General features: G+C 37.2%; 1 protein-coding gene across 1 annotated transcript in view; it reads left to right on the forward strand.

Annotated features, from left to right (window-relative positions):
• LOC116323508 (zeta-sarcoglycan) overlaps nt 1–19831 on the forward strand; it is a 168688-nt gene that overhangs the window by 78578 nt on the left and 70279 nt on the right. Inside the window, exon 4 of the mRNA XM_031743855.2 lies at nt 511–598. Coding sequence (XP_031599715.1) covers nt 511–598 — 88 coding nt within the window. The remainder of the gene's footprint in view (nt 1–510; nt 599–19831) is intronic.

A 19831-nucleotide genomic window follows, 5' to 3' on the forward strand; every position in this document is an offset into this window, starting at 1 on the left:
TTGTAAGCCAATGAAAATGGCAGACATCAGGTTTGCATTCATTGCAACACATACCCACTCAATGTAAACCAAAGTCGTCAGCGCGTGGCCCAGTCAGACTTTAAAAGAGGAAAGCAGAGGTCAGGGTCACAGCTGTATTTATATCATTTAGGTTGAGAATAATTGGCTTTTCGCAGACATACACACAATTCAAAACAAGCAAACACAATCACAGATGGATGCCATTTTGAATGGATTATGTAAATTGAATGCAAAGTGTCTGGTGCTGGCAGAGAGGAGAGGGAGTCAAAAGTGAACTGTGACAGTTGATACAAGTTATGACAGTACTGGCTGGTTGGTTGAAAGGTGTCTAGAGAAGCAAGAGCCCACAAGGCACAGACAGAAAGTAAAGTAAATAGGTGTAAATGAAAACTATGAAGCTATTTTGGTATTCGTGGTTATGTTTGTGATAGTCCAGTATATCTACATTTGGATGTTCTTTTAATCATCTCTCTCTCCTCTTCTCTATAGGACAGTCCACTGATCCTCCAGTCAGACAGAAATGTGACTGTCAATGCTCGGAATGAACAGGGACAGCTCACTGGTCAGCTAACTGTGGGTAAGACATACACCAAAGATATACAAGAGTTTCTCTTTAAACAACCTCCAGACCAGATCATTTCTCTAAGACACTTACATAGTTTACATTATTTGTACTTGAATTCCTAAATACATTCCACTGCTTTCTGTTTTGCAAACCGAATGCTATCTGTTTCCATTAGCGTATTTCACTGAGGCCGAGAGCCGGGCTTTTTGGGCTTTTGTCTTGACTATATCATCTTTCCAAGCTCTTATTGAATTAGTAAATGTCCTACAGAATACAGAACACAAAGGACATGTAGTCTATATAGCATGTTTTAGAGGACTCACTAAAAAGGTCATGAATGAAAAGCTGTGGGAAACTATACCCATAAAGCAATAAGTTAATACATAAAGATCAACTCTGTGATGAATATGCTTTTTGAATTTATTTTCTGGTCTGGATGTCATATTTATCTTTCTGTGGTTGACCAGTGTAGGGAGGTCAACGTCAATGTAATTTCTAAAAAAGAAAAAACAACATGATTAAATTAAAAGAATTTTTTTAGCTAGTTGGTCTCCAAAGTTTGTAATGCTGATTCTTTTAAAAGTAAAAATCTGACTGAAGGTCCTGCTACTTGCCATATAAATTCCCCAGTCTTTCATTGTGTGTTGTGTGACTTTTCAGTTTAATACTGACCCAATGTGAGATTCCAGTGTCTTTAACCCCATGGCATTTTTTATCCCCTAAAACTTAGAATAAGCGTAGGTAACCCTGTTCCGTGCCTTTGATTGGGTCTGATTGGTTTAAATGAAATGTTTGTTGAGTCTGGCTGTGCACTGATTCCAAAATATAATCTAATGTAAGATATGATTGGCACCATTTTCATGCTTATCTAGGATGTAGCTGACATCATGTTTTGATATGCAACTGTGTTTCTAAAAAAAAGATAGTGTTTTGTGATAACTATGTGTGTCCTCATTTTACATGTGATACACATTCAAAAACAGAAGACTGAGAAAGTTGTTGCTAAGATATGGACAGCATGTCTCTTTGGTAAAAGCTAAACCTGCTGCTGCAGTCTAGACCAGTCAGCCACTGAAAATACTTGGCACACAATTAAATTAAAAATAGATCACAGAAGGCCCTGGTCAGTTTTTTATGTTATTATTTATGTTATTACAATTCATTGTTTTCTGTTCTTCTAATATACAATTTTTTTGGAAAGCAAATTATTTTTGTTATATAGTATGGTTCTGGAACATGGAAAACACAGTAGGATCTATTTTTAATCATTTTTCATGTTGGTTTTGTTCACAATACATACTTTGTGGCATTTTAAAACTGGATGTGATGACTGGCGCATACGTGCAACCAAAGAATAAACCAAAGTATACTGTGTCCTCTCATGGTAGCGACTTTCAAATGTCACAATGTAGCCAAATCCTAAAAGCAACAATTTCATCATCTGTTGAATCAGATTGAATGACTCAATTCATGAGATCAGTATTATGTTTTGTTTTCTTTCTTTTTTTTAATAAGACCAATAATAGTAAAACTAAAACTTAAACCATAATGACAGAATTCACAGGTCACAGATCATATGAGGTACAGGAAAATTACTTTTAGAATCCCTTCCAAAGGAGCTGTCGGCAAGTCTATATTGGTTCAGTTCTCAGACCTAGAAGACCAGTGTTTTAAAAGCGAGACTTGACTTTGGGTGGTTGGTGGTGATACCAGAATTCAGGTTGCTGCAGACATCAAACATCATTTGCAGTCTGACAGGTGACATAAATGGTATTTTGAGGCAGAAGCTTCTCATTCAAAGTCTTCCATTTGATGTTAATGCAGCATATAGATATTCATCTCCTGTAGGTCGTCCGGGCACTTGCAGTATCTTTATACACAGACTTTCCATTTCTGACACTTCAAGGGCTTGAAATTCCTGACAGATCACCTCCTCCTGTGAAAACTCCCCCTAAAGCTCCCTTCCTCACTAAGAAAAGCATTTTAATGCTTATGTGTGTCTGAATGAGTATCCGTGTGCCTGTCTTTCAGTCAGTAGAATCAGCCAATTTTCAAACTATACAGCTAGAGAACCCACTGCAAATAGCCTGATTAGTGGTCAGGTTTGGTCAGACATGTACTTGTAACCCTCTGTTACACACACTTGTACAGTTAAACTGCAGGTACAGCTTAGAGCACAGGTGTCGAACTCCATGCTTCGAGGGCCGGTGTTCTGCAGGTTTTAGATGTGTCCTTGAACCAACACAGCTGATTTAAATGGCTAAATGAGCTCCTCAACATGTCTTGAAGTTCTCCAGAGGCCTGGTAATGAACTAATCATTTGATTCAGGTGTGTCGACCCAGGGTGAGATCTAAAACTTGCATGACACCAGCCCACGAGGCCTGGAGTTCGACACCCCTGGCTTAGAGCTTCGAATGCTTAAACACAGGGCACATACCAGTAGGAGTTCTAGCAGTAACCACATAACAAAAAAAAAAAACCCTACAGATATGACCACATTTTAAAGTTCTCACAGACTGACTAATAACATAAGAGGGGACAGAATGACTCTTCTTGAGGAGCTTCTTCTGTCTAGCAGCACAATCGTTTGGTCTCATCCTGCTGCTTCTTCTGTGTTGATTCATCACCAGCATTAACACAAAACACATGAATACGAAAGCAAACACTCATCCTCTCCTCATTTTCTTTTCACTCTCTTCATATGGATTCTCAGCAGTTCTCAAAGTAAGGCGGTTATTTCCCCTCACCAGAAACTTGTCAAATCTGAAGCACAAAAGTTCCACTTCAGCAGCCTCCTTATTAGTATTCATCACTAAAACTCACCAGAGGAACAGCTTGCTTTAGCTTGTACAAGAGGTACAAGCTCATCATGGTTAGTGGTATGGAAAGGTAAAATGGCCACAAATGTTTGGAGTAGTGCATTAATATCCAGACACAGGTGCACTGACACCTCATTTTATACTGGATTGTTACATTTCTTGTAATTTAAGCTGCACAGAAGAATGAGAAAAAAACAAAAACTAAGCTCCAAATATTTAAAAATGAATGGATGGCAAGACTGGGATAAATAATAAAAGTCATATATTAGCTCTAGGTGAAAAAAAAATGTGTTGTGATGTTAAAAAAATATTATTTATTCAGGTAGGGCTCATATTATGTAATCAGTCGTATTTTAAATGAGAAATACTGTACAAAGACCTTCTGCCTTTAACTTGCATCCTCCTGAGGGCTCATCTCTTGATTGAGAAGATCTGAGTACATTTGTTGGCCTTGGGCTTTTCGTCTCCGTTTTATTGCCCTCTTTCTTTCATCCCTCCATCCCCTCTCATCCGCTGTGTTGCTGTCAGCTCGTTAATGTGAGTGAGAACCTGTCATCTCTGTCTTCTCAATGGCCAACCATAAAGATGATGAGTGAACTTGGAGTTTTGAAGCCATACCCTTTCACCCACCTAGGTGATCATGTTACAGCATTAGAGGCTGTGGAGTGGTGTCTAAACAGCATTCGTTGTGTGGAAGCAGTTGTGCAGCATGAAAGAATATTTCGTATTGCACTGTGAGTGGTTGAGTTAAGTTGAGAATGTGTACATTACTTATATAAAGTAGCACCTTATAATCAGTAAAGAGAAAGTGGTCGTAGTTGGTTGATTGCAAAAAAAGAAGAGCTTATTCTTACATTGTTATATATTGTATAGAACCAAATCCTTTAATTACCCTGTAGTGGTGGTAGTGCGGGACCTATAGAATTGTAAGGCATGTTAATACACATTAATGGACATCCCACCTCCCACTCTTATTATTTTTATTGTCTGGGCTTATTACTGTTATTATTATCTTTGCCATTTGCAGTCTGACAGACAGTAAACTCATTTTAATTATTGCCTGCATGAGTGAAGCTCACACAGGCACTTGGGACAGCTTAGGCTTTCTTTGAATGGGATGTGCGGGAAGGGGAGGAGGAGTCTGCAGAATGCACCCACGTTATACTAATGTGGTTGTGTTCTTGTATTTCCAATGAGCAAAAATGGCGAACATATCTACAAACACAGGGACACAGATGAATAATGAATACGTTAGACCAATGCACTACATTGAATGTAAAGAACACATTCATGTTGGACATTTGCAAATGAAATAATGTAGTGTAATTTGTTAATGAGGAAATCAGTAGTATCACTACCTGTTGCACATTCTCCAAGTTGTGTGAGTGGACAGAATATTGCCCGTGTGAGTTTGATAAGATGTAGCACAGAGGACGTAGGAGCTTCTTTCCTCTATGTAGTATAGAGGAGTACAATGTAGTATAGAGGACATTTTATGATTCATACAAGTTTCAAAATGTTTATTAAGTGTGTGTCATTTGGTATGCAGCCTGCAGAGTGCAGCCAAGTTGCACACTGCAGGCACCTGAACGAAAGGAAACAAGTAAAAGTTATTCTAAACTTTGTTTTTGTTGAAGTGTACAACAATTAAAATGTACAACTCTCTGAAATATTATGCATCGCTCTTAAATGTCTGTTACCTAAATCTTAAACACAAATAAAACACTGCATCTATAATATTGACATCTACATAAACTGGTCAGCTCAATTATTGTTCACAGCACATTTTCCATTTAATTTACCTGTGCATCTGTCTATTGGGAAAGCTGGCATTCATTACAACTTATGTGGGTGTACATTTAGGTTCTGGCTATTGACTTTTCATTTTCCTACAGGTGTTGTGCTGATAATAAATGTGCTGTTTGATGCAAAGGTACTGATAGCGCTCATTACCAATGTGGCTACATATGTCTGTAGCTCTCTCTCTCTATACATATATATATTAACGCTAATATTCTTGCTGCTCTTATTGCTAATATTCTTATTCAGTCACAGTTAGTCTTGGGTGAAGAAAAATCTGTGATTTAGAAAAAGCACATTAAAAACTGTTCTGCAGGTGAAAAGTTGCTTACATGTCTGTTTTTAATCTTGCTAATAAAAAACTTTCAATGTGAGATTTCTTTCTTTCCACCTCCCTTTACATCCTTTAATTCACACACACATCCCTCTTTTATTGCCGTTCTCCTTCCTTTTTCTTGTATTATTTTTACCTTTCACATTTTAAACATGCATGGACCTCCATCTCATATTAAACCAACGGTTTCCCAACTGACCTTCATCTAAACTCAGACTTGCATTTATCACTTCATTATCTTTACCTTCTTATACTAATTATGTTCCCTTTTATCTTAGCAGAATCACTCTGGCATTTGGCTGAAGTAGCTCAAAAAGTGGCTTATCAAAGCAGTAAAATTAGAGGGCTAAAAGGCAAAGGCCATGCAGAATATTAATGATAATTAACAACTTGTAGTAAAATTGGTGGGAATTTTGTTATAGAAAGTAAAAAAATTTTATGAGTTATTGCACTTAGCTCTGCATTATTGGCCTTACAAATTATATAGCTGTTAAACTTAAAAAAAAGCTTTCATTCTTTTTCAGTAACATGGTGTTTCCATGGCAGTTAAACAGTTGAATGCCAGCTAAAATTGGTTTCTGATTAGTGTGCAGAATGAGAACTTGCAAAGCCTTGCATAAAATTCAATTGTTCCATTACACACAGTCTAATTATGAATCTACATCTTTTCAAATCCCCCTCTGAGAAACAAATGACGTACATAACAATCATATTAAGCAGGGATCATATTATCGGCTAAAGAGAGATCTTCCTGGCTTGGCTGGATGAGAAATGCAAAGATACCAAATAGTCTGTTTCTACATATGACTTTCCCCTCACCCAACCAGCAAAGTTCAGACAGCACGTCTTCCTCATTTTGCTGCAGCTCGAAGATCAAATCAATGGCTATAATGAGGCAATTAAAAATACATAGAGCAGCACATTAACAAACTGTAATACACTTAAGGGACCATCAAGGACTCAATAAAGGCATGGATTTACTGGCATTGTTGTCATTTATCCTTTTGATTGCACTTTAATTGCACAAAGTGTAATTGTCTGCATACAGTTTGGGTTTCAATATGGCAAATATTGTTTTCGTAACTTGCTCATATGTGTAGGCATGCCCTGAGGAATGGATTTAATGGACCATATGAAGTCATTCTTCTGCACCAGTGAATTATGGCCTTCATGCTGTTGGTGGTTGGACACAATAATAAAATAACAGCTATGTTATATTATAAAGATCAGCGTTCTCTCCTTGCTTCCAGCACTGCAGGATTTAATAATATTTTCCAATTTCAATAAAGACATCTTGAATAGCTCATGATTTTTTTTTATTATAATAAGTTAGTGACAATTTTGGGATTTAATAAAGCCAATTAGTAATCAAAACAATTTAAACTGTTATCCACATGTGCAGCAGTCATGACCCACATAAATATTTGAGCTAAATGAAAAAAATTAAAATGCCTGTCATTTTTTCAGTTATCTTAGGAGTGGTGATTATTATAATATAGATTTTATCCATGGCTAAATGACATACTTTGTGGTTTTGTTGACTTGGGTATGGTAGACATTTCAAAAAATAACAGAAAAATAAAAAGATTTCTACAAAACCCAGACTCGCATCTCACTAACTGCCCGACGGGCCTATAGTCACAACTCTAAGACTCTTTCTGAAAAAGAGAGAGAAAAAATAGTCTCATGTAATAGTGTATAGTGTTGTTTTATTGGGATGCATTATATTATATGGCACACATTTTTTATTTTGTCCATGTTGTGTAGCTACAACATTATGGGTACTGGAGAATATTTTCCCTGGTAAACTATGCCTTGAAGAGAACATTATAAAAGCTACAAGATTATTTTATTGTTTATGCAGTGGATGGAGCTATACAGCTATAAACAATAAACATTTGTTAGTTCTGGACATTAAAATATCCAGAAAAAGCTGCTTGGTGGCATGAACCAAATGAAAAAAGTGTCTCTTTGGGAAATAATTAAAACTTTATATGTTTTTACGGTAAACATCACATTTTTTAAAGAGAGTAGCACCCAACCAAGACAAGGAAAAGAGTAAAATCATGGCATTTTTTTTTAAATACAAGAACTGATTACATCACTTTTACCTTAAACATAAATCCTCAGTTGATCTTTTGCTGAATATAAAGTGTAGAGGAATATATACTATACATTTTGTTTACTGAATAATGAGTTCTGTTTTCACGCATAGCCTGCCCCAAGCTACTAACATCACTAATTGTGTTAAGCCTGGCAGTAGCTGTTTGGTTATGTTTGAAGCTTTAAATTATAAAGAAATATGTATAGCTGTGTGGCACAACCTTTGCATGTCTTTTCATCAGCACTTCTACCACTTCATCTTCCCTCCATCCCACAGCCTTGACACCAGAGATCGTGTTGATTAATGTAGATAACAAATGGCACTCATTTATCTCTCCCTCTGTCGCTTTCTCTCCTCTCTTACTATATTAATGACTATAATCAACTCTAAATAAATAATTTGTGTCCCTCCGTGCATGAATCTCATCCTCCCACCTGTAGCAAATTCAGAAGTTGAATTAAAAACTGCTTTGCAGTGCAGTTCCTCCCATTCTCCCTAGTACCCTCTGTATGTTTTCTTTCCAGATTTATCAGTCTGTGTTTGTTCTAAAACATCGAAAAAATACCTCGAAGAGATTTAAGCCGAGCTGTGGCGCACCAGAGGGCCTGTCTTTGTCTTTGGTAGAAACACTTCAAATGATATGGTGACCCTCTTGTTTCCTGCTGTTGCATCATGGTCATGTTGCATGCTGTTTACTTTCAAAGGGCCAAAATAATGCAGCTGCTTTCTATTTCCCCCCCTGCTCTGCCACTTCTATTCTCTCACTCCACAAACACTGTCACATATTACTTTGTATATCTCAAAGTTATTGTGGTTGACTTTCAAGTCAAAAGAAACATTTTTATTTTTACCTATTTCTTTATTTTTGTGTATGCTAACCAAAAGCTGCTTAAAATGCATTAAAAATTTGCAACACTACCGTAATGTGAAAGTAGGTATTAGACTGCAAAAATGAAAAAGAAAAAAAAAATTCCTAACTTGAGGTAATAAAGGAAAGACACGTGGATAGGTTTTGCATTGGTTTGGGACAGATTTGTGCCTCTGTACAAAATACCCAGATTCCCATACACACACATTCCTCTTTCCTTATGACGCTTCTTACATATAACAAACATCAGATGGGAAGAAAGAAAGGCGCTCCAAAAAAGACAAAACGAATCGCATTTCTTTAAATGTTTAAAAAAGTAGAACTCCCCTGACAACCTGTGGAGTAACTTCTATCTGCAGGACTCACAATCTAAAGGAATCTAAAGGAAGGTATATGCCTTGGGTCGCTTCCAAATATGTTGCTTCAGTGTTTCTCTGTTGCTTCCATCATCATCAGTGAGCAATACTAAACAATGGAAACGGAGCACACTAATCACTACTCAACTACTGGCATAATACATACTGAAACACACAAGGACTGCAAAACAAAACCCAATAGTGCTCTAGTCAGTATGTTGCTAGTGACAGAGAACAAGCAAGCAAGGTACATTTTGTCTTCTCACTAGCTGCTATGTTGGGTTTCAAGTAATTTGCAGGTAGGCTTATGTTATCTAACCTATATGGTCAAAAGTATTCGGCTGTGAGGGACATCCCATTCTTAATCCAAAGGGTTTAATATGCTGTCAGTCCACCCTTTGAATCTATGACAACTTCAACTCTTGTGGAAGGTCACAAGGTTTAGGAGTGTGTTTATGGGAAGTTCTGACCATTCTTCCAGAAGTGCATTTGTGTAGGCAGACCTGTTACTGGAGGAAAAGGCCTGTCTCAAAGTCGCTGCTCTAATTCATCTTAAAGGTGTTCTGTCGGGTTGATTTCACACCAGACTTGCTTATCCATGTCTTCATGGACTGTACTTTGTGCACTGGGAACCAGTCATGTTGGAACAGGAAGGGGCTATCCCCAAACTGTTCCCACAATGTTGGGGGCATGAAATTGTCTGTCCATGCTCTCACACTGCTCTGTATTTTTTTGTTGTCTGCCACTTCGTGACTGAGTTGGTTTACTGTAATTTCCAATTGCTTCCACTTTGTTATAATGCAGTTACAGCTGACTGTGGAATATTTAGTATCAAGGAAATTTCACGACTGTATTTGTTGCACAGGTAGCATCCTATCATGGCACTATGTTGGAATTCAGTGAGACCCTGAGAGTGACTCATTATTTCGCAAATGTAAGCAGACTGCATAACTAGGTGGTTTATTTTATACACCTGTAATTTGAACACCTCAATTCAATGTTTTGGGTAGGGGACTAAATACTTTTAGCAATATAGTGTATGTCTTCTCAGACTATCTGAAGTTCAGCACTGGGGTCTAGAGAAATCCCAACCTAGTCAATCAGTGTGGTTAAATTTTATACTAAAAGGTGAATTATTTTATCACCCTGAGCCTCAGATAAACTAAAAAGAGGTCACATTAACCACATAACAATAGCAAACAAGAACCCTACTTCTACAAGACCCAACCCTCAGTCATTGAAACTCTAGACTGAGCTGTTGGACAGCATGTTGATTATAGGAGCAATTTATGAGCCCCACAAAAACTCAAAACCAAAGCTCTAAAGTAAATACTATATTATAATATTGAATAAAAGCTACTGTCACCTATAAAACATGATAAAGTTGTTGGCTTGCTCAATTCATTGTAACTCGCAAGCAAAAAATACATTATGCTATTCTACTGCTCTATCTGGGATATAGAACATATATATATGTAGCAACAGCGTACATCCCCAGGACTGGAAAGTATTCATAACCTTGGTTTTCTGAAAGGCTGGAGGCTTTGTGAGGATCCTTGAACATGAGAATTTCACTTTTTCCTGTCATTCTTCTTCAAGAGCATACAACATATGATATACTACAATTTTTTCAGTGTTTGTGTTGTTTGATGTGTGGACATACTGCAAATTAATTTCCCACTGGGGACAATAAAGACCATTGGAACTATTTGACCACTGAAACTATTCAGCCTATTGATATCTATATTCATTGAAGCATTGGATAAGCAGAAGAAGATGATCAATTTTGTAATTCAGAACATACACAACACAAGCATCCAACAGAAAAAATTGATGTTGCATCTGGCTTAGAAATATTATATAAAATAAATAAGAATGAATATCTGATAACAACTTAAATTTACGTTATTTGTTGGGACTAGTAGAACAGCAGAGACTGGCTGACTGAGTTGTGATGCAGATTTTTTTTTTTAAATCATCAATTATTATTATTATTAAGATTATTTTGTCATCTTCATACATCGGATATATATTCTGTGTAAAATATATCATAATATATAATAGGAAAAAATTATTTATGTAATAAAATGACTATGTAGACAATGATTCATTAATGACCAATATTGAATTAAGTTAAAAACAAAAAAACTAAAAAGTAAACATATTGTAAAGTGTGTGAATAATAGTGCTTAAACGTTATGACTCATATACTTCACATGGACATGGGCATGTGTTCAGTTAGAATTTCTTCCATCTAAACAGATTGAATGCATATTTAATCTTATGGTGTATTTTTGATAGGCGTGTGATGCAATCCTGAAGCATGCCAAGGAACGGTTCTTCTGCATTCAGCATGAAGAGCTGCTTTCAAAACATAGTGCTGCTGTGCCTCGTATCAGTGTTTTTTTTCATCAAGAACAACCTACAGAGCACTTTCACAGACACATTCAGTCTTCTCATGATTCTCCTCACCACACTCCTGACAATAACTGAATCCAAGAGGTACTTTTCTGCTTTTGAAAAGGATCAAGACTTTCCTGAGAAAAACCATGACACAGGATCGTCTTAATGCTCCGGCTGTGCTCCCCATGGAGTAGAAACTCGTCAGAGACATGCCTGACTTTAATAAGAAGGTCATCTAAAGCTTTGCCACTGAAAAGGCAAGAAGAGCAAAGTTTCTGTACAAGGAGTCTAAAGAAAAAAAGTTTTCTCTATGTTTTATCCCCAGATTGATTTTTTGTGCATAGTTGTCACCAATTTAATGAAAATAACATATTTAAATTATGAAACAGGAAAAAACTAAAAGAAAAACTCCTCATAGCTTCTATGTTCATTCATATTCGCTCTATGGATAGTTAATATTTAAAAACAAAAAATGGTCATTTGCAAGCATGAGAGACCAGTTAATATTTTTAAATTGCTCATTAATCAAATATTTATTTATTTATTTATATATTATTTACTATACTTTAATTAGATTATAAACATTTTTTAAATATTTCAAAGCAAATATGTAGTGTGTGTCTCTGAAATATTTACTTCTTGCAATAAATCATATTGTGAAATTTGTTGAAATGACTGGTTTACAAAATTACTAGCGGCCATATTGTTGCCATCATGGGTAGCTAAATCATAGCCCTTAAGCAGTAACTATTTGGCTACTTCGTCACAGCCAATTCAATTTTGTTTCCGTTTTACTGATACTCACGCACTGCATGTCACGTATACTTAACACATGGGTAATAATAATAATCCACAACAGTGTCATGTGTGTGTTAGGACTGTTTTGGCAAATCCTAGCTCGTATGTCCAAGCATAACTTCACTTAACAATGGCAGGTGTCACTCATAGCAGCAAAACTGTCAGATAAAAGTAAGGTCGACTTTCATTCTATATATTATGGGAATAAAAGTAATTTTGAAGTGTCATTCACTGAAAGAGAAAATGTTAATAAAGCCTGTTCAATGTGATTTACAGCTGAAGAGCAGTAACATTGAAGCTGATAGGACTTAAATGACAAAAAATGGCAACAAAGACACTTTGAAGGTGCTAGAGTATGGTTCATCAAGTGATCACTAGTGTATAAAATGGGTCCCAGAGAGAACCATGACAAGTACCAGCATTTATAAATGACTTTTATGCAACAAGTACTTTAGTAGTGCAAGATGTTTTCCAGTAACTCAGTAAGATGCAGTAATATTGAAGATATTGTTTTCAAAAGCCTTTATTTGTTATTGCTATTATTAAAAAGTTAAAGCCTATGTTTTTAGTTAACAGATGGCAAGAAGTGATGAGTAGAAACATATTTTCTTGGTGGAAGCAATGTAGTTTCACCTGCAAGTATGGAGCTAAATGCACCCTATCACTTGATCAGTATGAAACAATCAATCAACCAGTCTTTCCTACATCCTGTTCAAAGACAAAGAAACATTTGGCTCAAGATTTGACTAAATATTTTAACACATGGATCGTGTGTTGCTTAATGCAGAATGTAAAATTACCCCCATAGGAGCATTTCCCTTCGCAATACTCACAAAAGGACCCACTGGGCTTTTGAATATTCATTAAATTTGACATTCCAGACAGGAGGGGAGCTGACAAGCATATCAGCCTGACTCACTCAACAGAATGCTCATCTTAATCCACTGATAAGTTGTACCATGTCTGAATAACTAATTAGAACAGTTAATGAGTGAAATTCTGTCAAACTTATTTACCTGACATACAGTGTAGCCGGAAACTATTCACAATGCTTCACTTGTTCCACATTTTATCATCTTACAGCCTGATTCCAAAATGGATGAAATTAATTTTTCACCTCAAAATTCTACACACAATACCCCATTGAAACCCCAGGGAAAACAGGTTGCTTAAGGTTCTTGCAAATCTATTAAAAATTAATATTTGTAATACATTAAAAGATTAATAAGTATTCACAGTCTTTGCTCTTTGTTGAAGCAGCTTTGGCAGGAAATACAGCTTTAAGTCTTTTTGAGTCTGATGCTACAAGCTAGTGATGCGCGAATCATGAACGAATCGTTCAATACTCGAGAATCACTTTACTGACTCGTGAATCATGATTCACAAGCGCAACTGACTCACTGACTCGTCCCTGTTGCTGTTAGCAAACTAATTTCATTAGTAGAAATATATCTAGCTTATAATTCAAATTGTGAAGAAAAACACAACATCCAGTATCTTAACAAAAACATTTCTGCTCTGAACTGGAAGAAAAAACCCTGAGTAGAAGCTCACATCAAGACAATAGCTCCTCGGTTCACAGTAGCATCGCTCTGCTAACATGCTAACAGCACATTTGAGCTACTCACCCCCTCCTTTCCTGCGCTGAATCGTAGAGCTAGCGAATCACTCATGACTCGCTAACCCCCTCCCTCCTGTGCTGAATCATAGAGCTAGCGAATCACTCATGACTCGCTAACTCCCTTCCTCCTGTGCTGAATCATAGAGCTAGCGAATCACTCATGACTCGCTAACCCCCTCCCTCCTGTGCTGAATCATAGAGCGAGCGAATCACTCATGACTCGCTCACCCCCCTCCCTCCTGTGCTGAATCATAGAGCGAACGAATCACTCACTCACTCACCCCTCCCTCCTGGCTCGCAGCTACTTCTTCTTCTTCTTGGTTGGCAACCAATGTTATATAAGACTACCGCCCCTGGCTCACAGCTCAGTGGACATTTAGATGAGAAAATATATATTTGACACATGTAAGGAAAATACTAATAAAATAAAAATAAACAAAAGAAATGTTCCTTTAGAAATTCTTTTGCTCTTTTTTGCTATATAAAATAGTTGTTTTCTTTAAGAATCACTCATCTTAGCAGTAGGATTTACATTAAAGAGAAACAAATTAAGTTTGAGTGAAAATGTACATTTTTGCACTCTCTGGTCAACTGACTCAGTGACTCAAATGACTCAAAAAACCCGATTCACTTTGGTGAGTGACTCATTAAAACTCGATTCAGTAAAAAGAATCAAATTTACCATCACTACTACAAGCTTTGCATAGCTGCTTTGGGGTTGTTTTTCCCATTCTTCATTGCAGAACATATCAAGCTCCATCCGGTTGGATAGGGAACGCTGATACACAGTCATTTTCAGATGTTTCCAGAGTAGTGATGGGTCGTTCGCGAACGAAATGGCTCTTAGAGCCGGATCTTTGAAGTGAACGATGCGAGCCGGCTCCTTATCGCGAGCCGTGGGTTTTTTTTTTTCTTTCTCTCACCCTCCCTCTCTCTCTCTCTCTCTCCCTCGCACTTTTTTTCCGCTTCACTCCGCACGCGAGCCTTGTGCTTTGCGCTGGGCAGAGGGGGGAGGGGCGGTAGTTACAGTCGCAGTAGCACAGGAACAGAGCGGGAGGGAGAGACAGAAACAGAGCCAGGGACAACAACGTCACATTAAAAAGGTATAGTAATCATCCACAACTATTTTCAGTTGCAGATGATAAAGGATTCAGAAAGTTTATTCATGCAGGCCCATATGACAAAGAATATGTATCTTCTTTTTCATATTTTAATTTATATTTAATTGTGTTGTGGTTTGCAGTGTTTTGTGTTGTTTCATTTTAAATTTGTTTAAAAGGAAAAGCTGAAAATTTAAATAGTTAAAGGTTGAACAGTGACTAGTTGGTTTTTGTATTATATGATTTATTTATTACATTTTATGTGGAGTAACTAAATAAAAGTATATTTACGGTGGCCCCTAGAGACAAAGCAGGACGTACAAACTTCAAAACACGTACAAACCCTGAAGCACGTACATACTCCAAAACACGTAAAAACTCCAAAACACATAAAAACTCAGGCTACATCCACACGTACCCGGTATTTTTGAAAATGGAGATTTCTAAAAAATGCCTGTCAGGGTGGATATTTTCTAAAACTCCGTTTTTGCATTTACGCGTGGATGAGGAAAACGGAGAAAACGCAGTGTCAAAGATGTGCGCCTTTTTTGACGTCACACTGTGCGCCACGTTTTGTTTCGGTGAAATGAATTTCTACAATACTGTTACTGTTAATTGTACTCTCTGCAGTGTTTAAATGCTTACATATACACACACAGTTACTGTCCCTCCACACATACAATTCGGTTCTGCTTCTATGCCCCATCTTTGTTTACTATTTCCCACCGAGGCTTCTAGACTTCTGATTGGCCAACATTTCTACACGTTTAGGAATATATCGGCACCTGTTGCTTTGGCATGCTCCTAGCAGCGTTTTCCTTCATTTCTGCATTTACATGTGGGCGGGATTATTTTTAAAACGAAAACGGAAAATCTCTGTTTTCAAAAATACCCGTGTGCGTGTGGGCAGTAACCTCAGAAGCACGTAAAAAATCCAAAACATGTACAAAAGACAACAGAAGTGCTCCAGAATGCTAGGCGCAGTGTTGAGCTTCTGTTACCTAGAGGCTACACAAGCCAGCAAGTACCAATGACCGGTGTGTGGTAGTAAGAGGTAAATGAACTTTTTTTTTAAATTTATTTGAATATATATGAGTGCTTGTGTATAAATACACAAACAATATACATATGCTTTCAATTGTGTAATTTAAGTGATCTAGGTAGCTCTGTTTTGGAAGTTCAGTTAACGCTAGAAATGCGTTTTAGAGTTTGTATGGAGTTTGTACGTGTCTCTAGGGGCCACTGTATATATTTATATATAAACATATATAAATAAAACCACTTTTTTTACATTAGTAATTCCTTTTGTGCATAATTTTATATTATTGTAATAATAAATTAATTAAAGCAACAAAACTACCTGAAGAGCCGGTTCGGAGCCGAAAGAGCCGGCTCTTTTTAGTGAGCCGAGCCGAAAGAGCCGGCTCTCTAAAAAGAGCCGGAAATCCCATCACTATTCCAGAGTTGTTCAATCAGGTCTAAGTTTGGGCTTCTGCTGGGCCACTCAAGGGCATTCACAGAGTCTTCTCAAAGAAACTCTTTTGTTATCTTTCCTCTGTGCTCACGGTGATTGTCCTGTTGGAAGACAAACCTTCACCCCAGTCTGAGGACCAGAGTACTCTGGAGCAGGCTATTGTCAGTGTTGTCTCTGTATATTGCTGCATTCATCTTTCCCTCGACCCTGACTAGTCTCCCAGTTCCTGCTGTTGAAAAACATCCTCACATCATAACGCTGCCACCATGATGCACACTTGGGAATTATAATGGCCAGGTGATGAGCTGTGCCTGGTTTCATCCAGACATAATACTTGACATTCAGGCCAAAGAGTCCAGTCTTAGATCAGATCAGAGAATTTTATTCATGGTTTGAGAGTTTTTCAGGTGGACTTTGTCGAATATGCCTTTTACTGAGGACTGGGTTCTGTCTGGCCACTGATTGGTGAGGCCTGATTGGTGGAGTGCTGCAGAAATGGTTCTCCTCTCTCCACAGAGCAACGCTGGAGCTCTGTCAGAGTAACCACTAACCACAGGGTACTTGGTCACCTCTCTGACCATGGGACCCCAGTTCTAGGACGAGTCCTAGTGGTTCCAAACTTTTTCCATTTACCGACCACTTCCACTGTGTTCTTTCTGACCTTGAATGCTGGAGACATTTTTCTGGATCCTTCTCACGATATGTGCCTCAATACAGTCCTATATCAGAGTTCTACAGACAATTTCTTGGACCTCATGGCTTGATCTGTGCTCTGACATGCCCTGTCAACAATGGGACCTTGTGACCTAATCATGTCAAATCACATTCAATTAATTTTCCTCAGGTAGACTCCAATCAAGTTGTGGAAGCATCTGACAGAAGATCAGTGGAAACAGTATGCGTCTGAGCTCAGTTTTGAGTGTCATGGCAACAGCTACATGTTATGCTTTGGTTTTTCAATTTTAAGAATTTTAAGCAAACCTTTTTCACTTCGTTAGGTTGTAACATGACAAAATGTGATAAAGGAAAACACTGTGAATGCTTTTCAGATACATTTCTATTCATTGCTGTAGATAGAAGAATAATTTGACGTGTTGTCTTTGGTGTCTACAATTAAACTTCTGTGTCACATGTAATAGATATAGCAGTGGTTTTTATTTTTTGTTTGTTGTTCTTTTTTCCCTTGTCTGTTTGTGTCACTCTATTATTTGGATGCCTGTTAATAAATAATTAGATATGCACATGGACATTTAATGGTTAAATTTCGGTTAAATAAAACGGGGTGTGTGTGGGGGGTAAAACAATAATGCCCTTGTCTTGTACCTTATGTTTCGGGACAAATCTTTCTGGGCCAAGTATTATGGCCTCAGTTTTAGTAGATCTTCCCACTAATGCCTGAAAATGCCTGAAATTCCTCTAACCTTTTAGTCTAGCCTGTGTAGCTGTGGAACAGGACCTGCCTGAAGATCCTAGGCTGTACTCCAAATCGTAAAAGGTGAAAAGTGATTTAGCCATTAGCCCAAACCAGCCAGGCATTGAAAGTGAGCAGAGAAATATCAAAACCAAAGCCCACATTTAAGCAGTAAAAAGACATTTGAGTATGAGTTATATAACTTTGTCTCATATAACCTTATATTTACTCCCAGAATCTTGACCTTAGGAAAACTGTAGAGATTTAACCATTGTCACCTTTCTCTATAAAGCCATAGGAAAAAAACTATCCAATTTTAGATGGATTTCTTGGCTGAAAATGTCATTGGTATTTACATAGTCACAAAGTCAAATCAGTATGACCTGGACTGTAGGAAGAAAGCTGCTTATCTGACTCAAGTGATTCTGTATCATGAATAATATCAGTGAAGAACTGTAAAGTAAAGAAAGATGTGGAGGAAGGATTGCATGATGAAAAAGTGCACTAAAATGGATTTTAATTAAACATTCATCTTGACCCGCTTGGGAAAATTAACCATGCATGCAGTGTTTGCTTGGCTATGCCATACTCTTCTTTGTACCTATGACTCGGTCCTTTTACAGTTTCTTCTTGCGCCATATCACTTCATTGCTAGAAGCTCTAATTTAAAGGCTTGAATTAAAAATCCAGGAGAGCAAATCCATATAACTTTATTATGGCCTCAATGCTATTATGTGCAGTAGTAAAAAAGTTACACAGGCACCTCTTTAATGTGCCCCATTCATTAATAGCTGAATACAAATTGGGAACTCAAAATTTTACTACGTGGAACATTTATTAAAGTTTTTTTTTTTTTTTTTTTTTTTTTTTTTTTTTTAAACACAAATCAGGACTTCAAAGACAGAACACTGAACTGACAGTTATTGTGAAAAAAATGGAAATATCTATGTGACAATAAGAATGAGCTATAGTGCAGCGGAGTCATATTCCTGGTAGGTAGTGGGGATGTGGATCAAATGGCATTTGCATGATCAAAATCTCCCATAGGTGTTCAGTTGGGTTAAGAGATGTTGACTGCAAAGGTCATAGCATATGATTCACATCAGTTTCAGACTTAAACCATCTAGTAGCCTCTCGCGCCTTAAGGATTTTTTTTTTAATGTCTGTGGGAGTAGGTTGACCAAAATCATAATAACATAAATAACAGAATAACAGAACTATCTTAATTATCCCCTTGCTTGGGTACAATGTTTTGGAGTCATCTTTTTGGCTGCTAAATACCAATATTCTCTATTTTCTCTTATTTTTTTAATTCTTGCTATTATTTGTTAATCCTTCCTGTCTCCTATTTGCTGCTGTATTGGTAACACACAGCAGTCTGTGGCGTAATCATTCACCATGCTTCTTAACATTAATGTCCTTTCACAAGTCAGATATGACTCAGGAGCACACTCATCACACATGCGCTGCTGCTTTTTTCCCCACTATTTCATCTGTAGCACCTCTTTTCATCAGTGAGGTATTCTTAAAGCATTATTATTGCTGAAGGATCCTGCTGAGGGAGGCACTTGTGACAACAGAGGAGATCCTGTCAGGAAGTGATTATTTAAATCAGTGCATCAATTAATATGTCTGCCTAACGAGGAGTCGTGCTGTTATTGGTGACAGCAGAATTACTTTAGCGTTATCAGTGGGAGAGACATTTGCAGGAGCAAATTAATTGTTCAAATGCACTTCATTTACACAGATTTAACATTTTCAAACTGGGGATCACTAACAAGATGAACAAAAAAATATCACCTAGTTATAAAAGTACTCCCTAGGTTGTTTGTAACTAAATATTTCTTCACTTGATAATTCTGTTTGCTACCCAAGGGCTTAGAGACATGTTTGAAAAAACAAGCACAACATGAAAGGAACCTAAAATAACACCATTGGGTAATACCCTAGCAGGTTAATGCAAAAAGCTCATGTCATTTCAATGTGTTTAGAAATTATTAGAACTGAAGGAGATGCATACCGTGCTTTTTTATGCTTTTTATGCTAGTCCTAACAGCCACTAAGAATGCATTTTAAAAGTGACTACATTGCTTTCATTTCACAGTCTGGTGTTATCGACTAGCACATCAATTAAAGCCAAAGTCATTAAGTTTTGC

This window comes from Oreochromis aureus, linkage group 6, assembly GCF_013358895.1.
Source record: "Oreochromis aureus strain Israel breed Guangdong linkage group 6, ZZ_aureus, whole genome shotgun sequence".
NCBI lineage: Eukaryota > Metazoa > Chordata > Actinopteri > Cichliformes > Cichlidae > Oreochromis > Oreochromis aureus.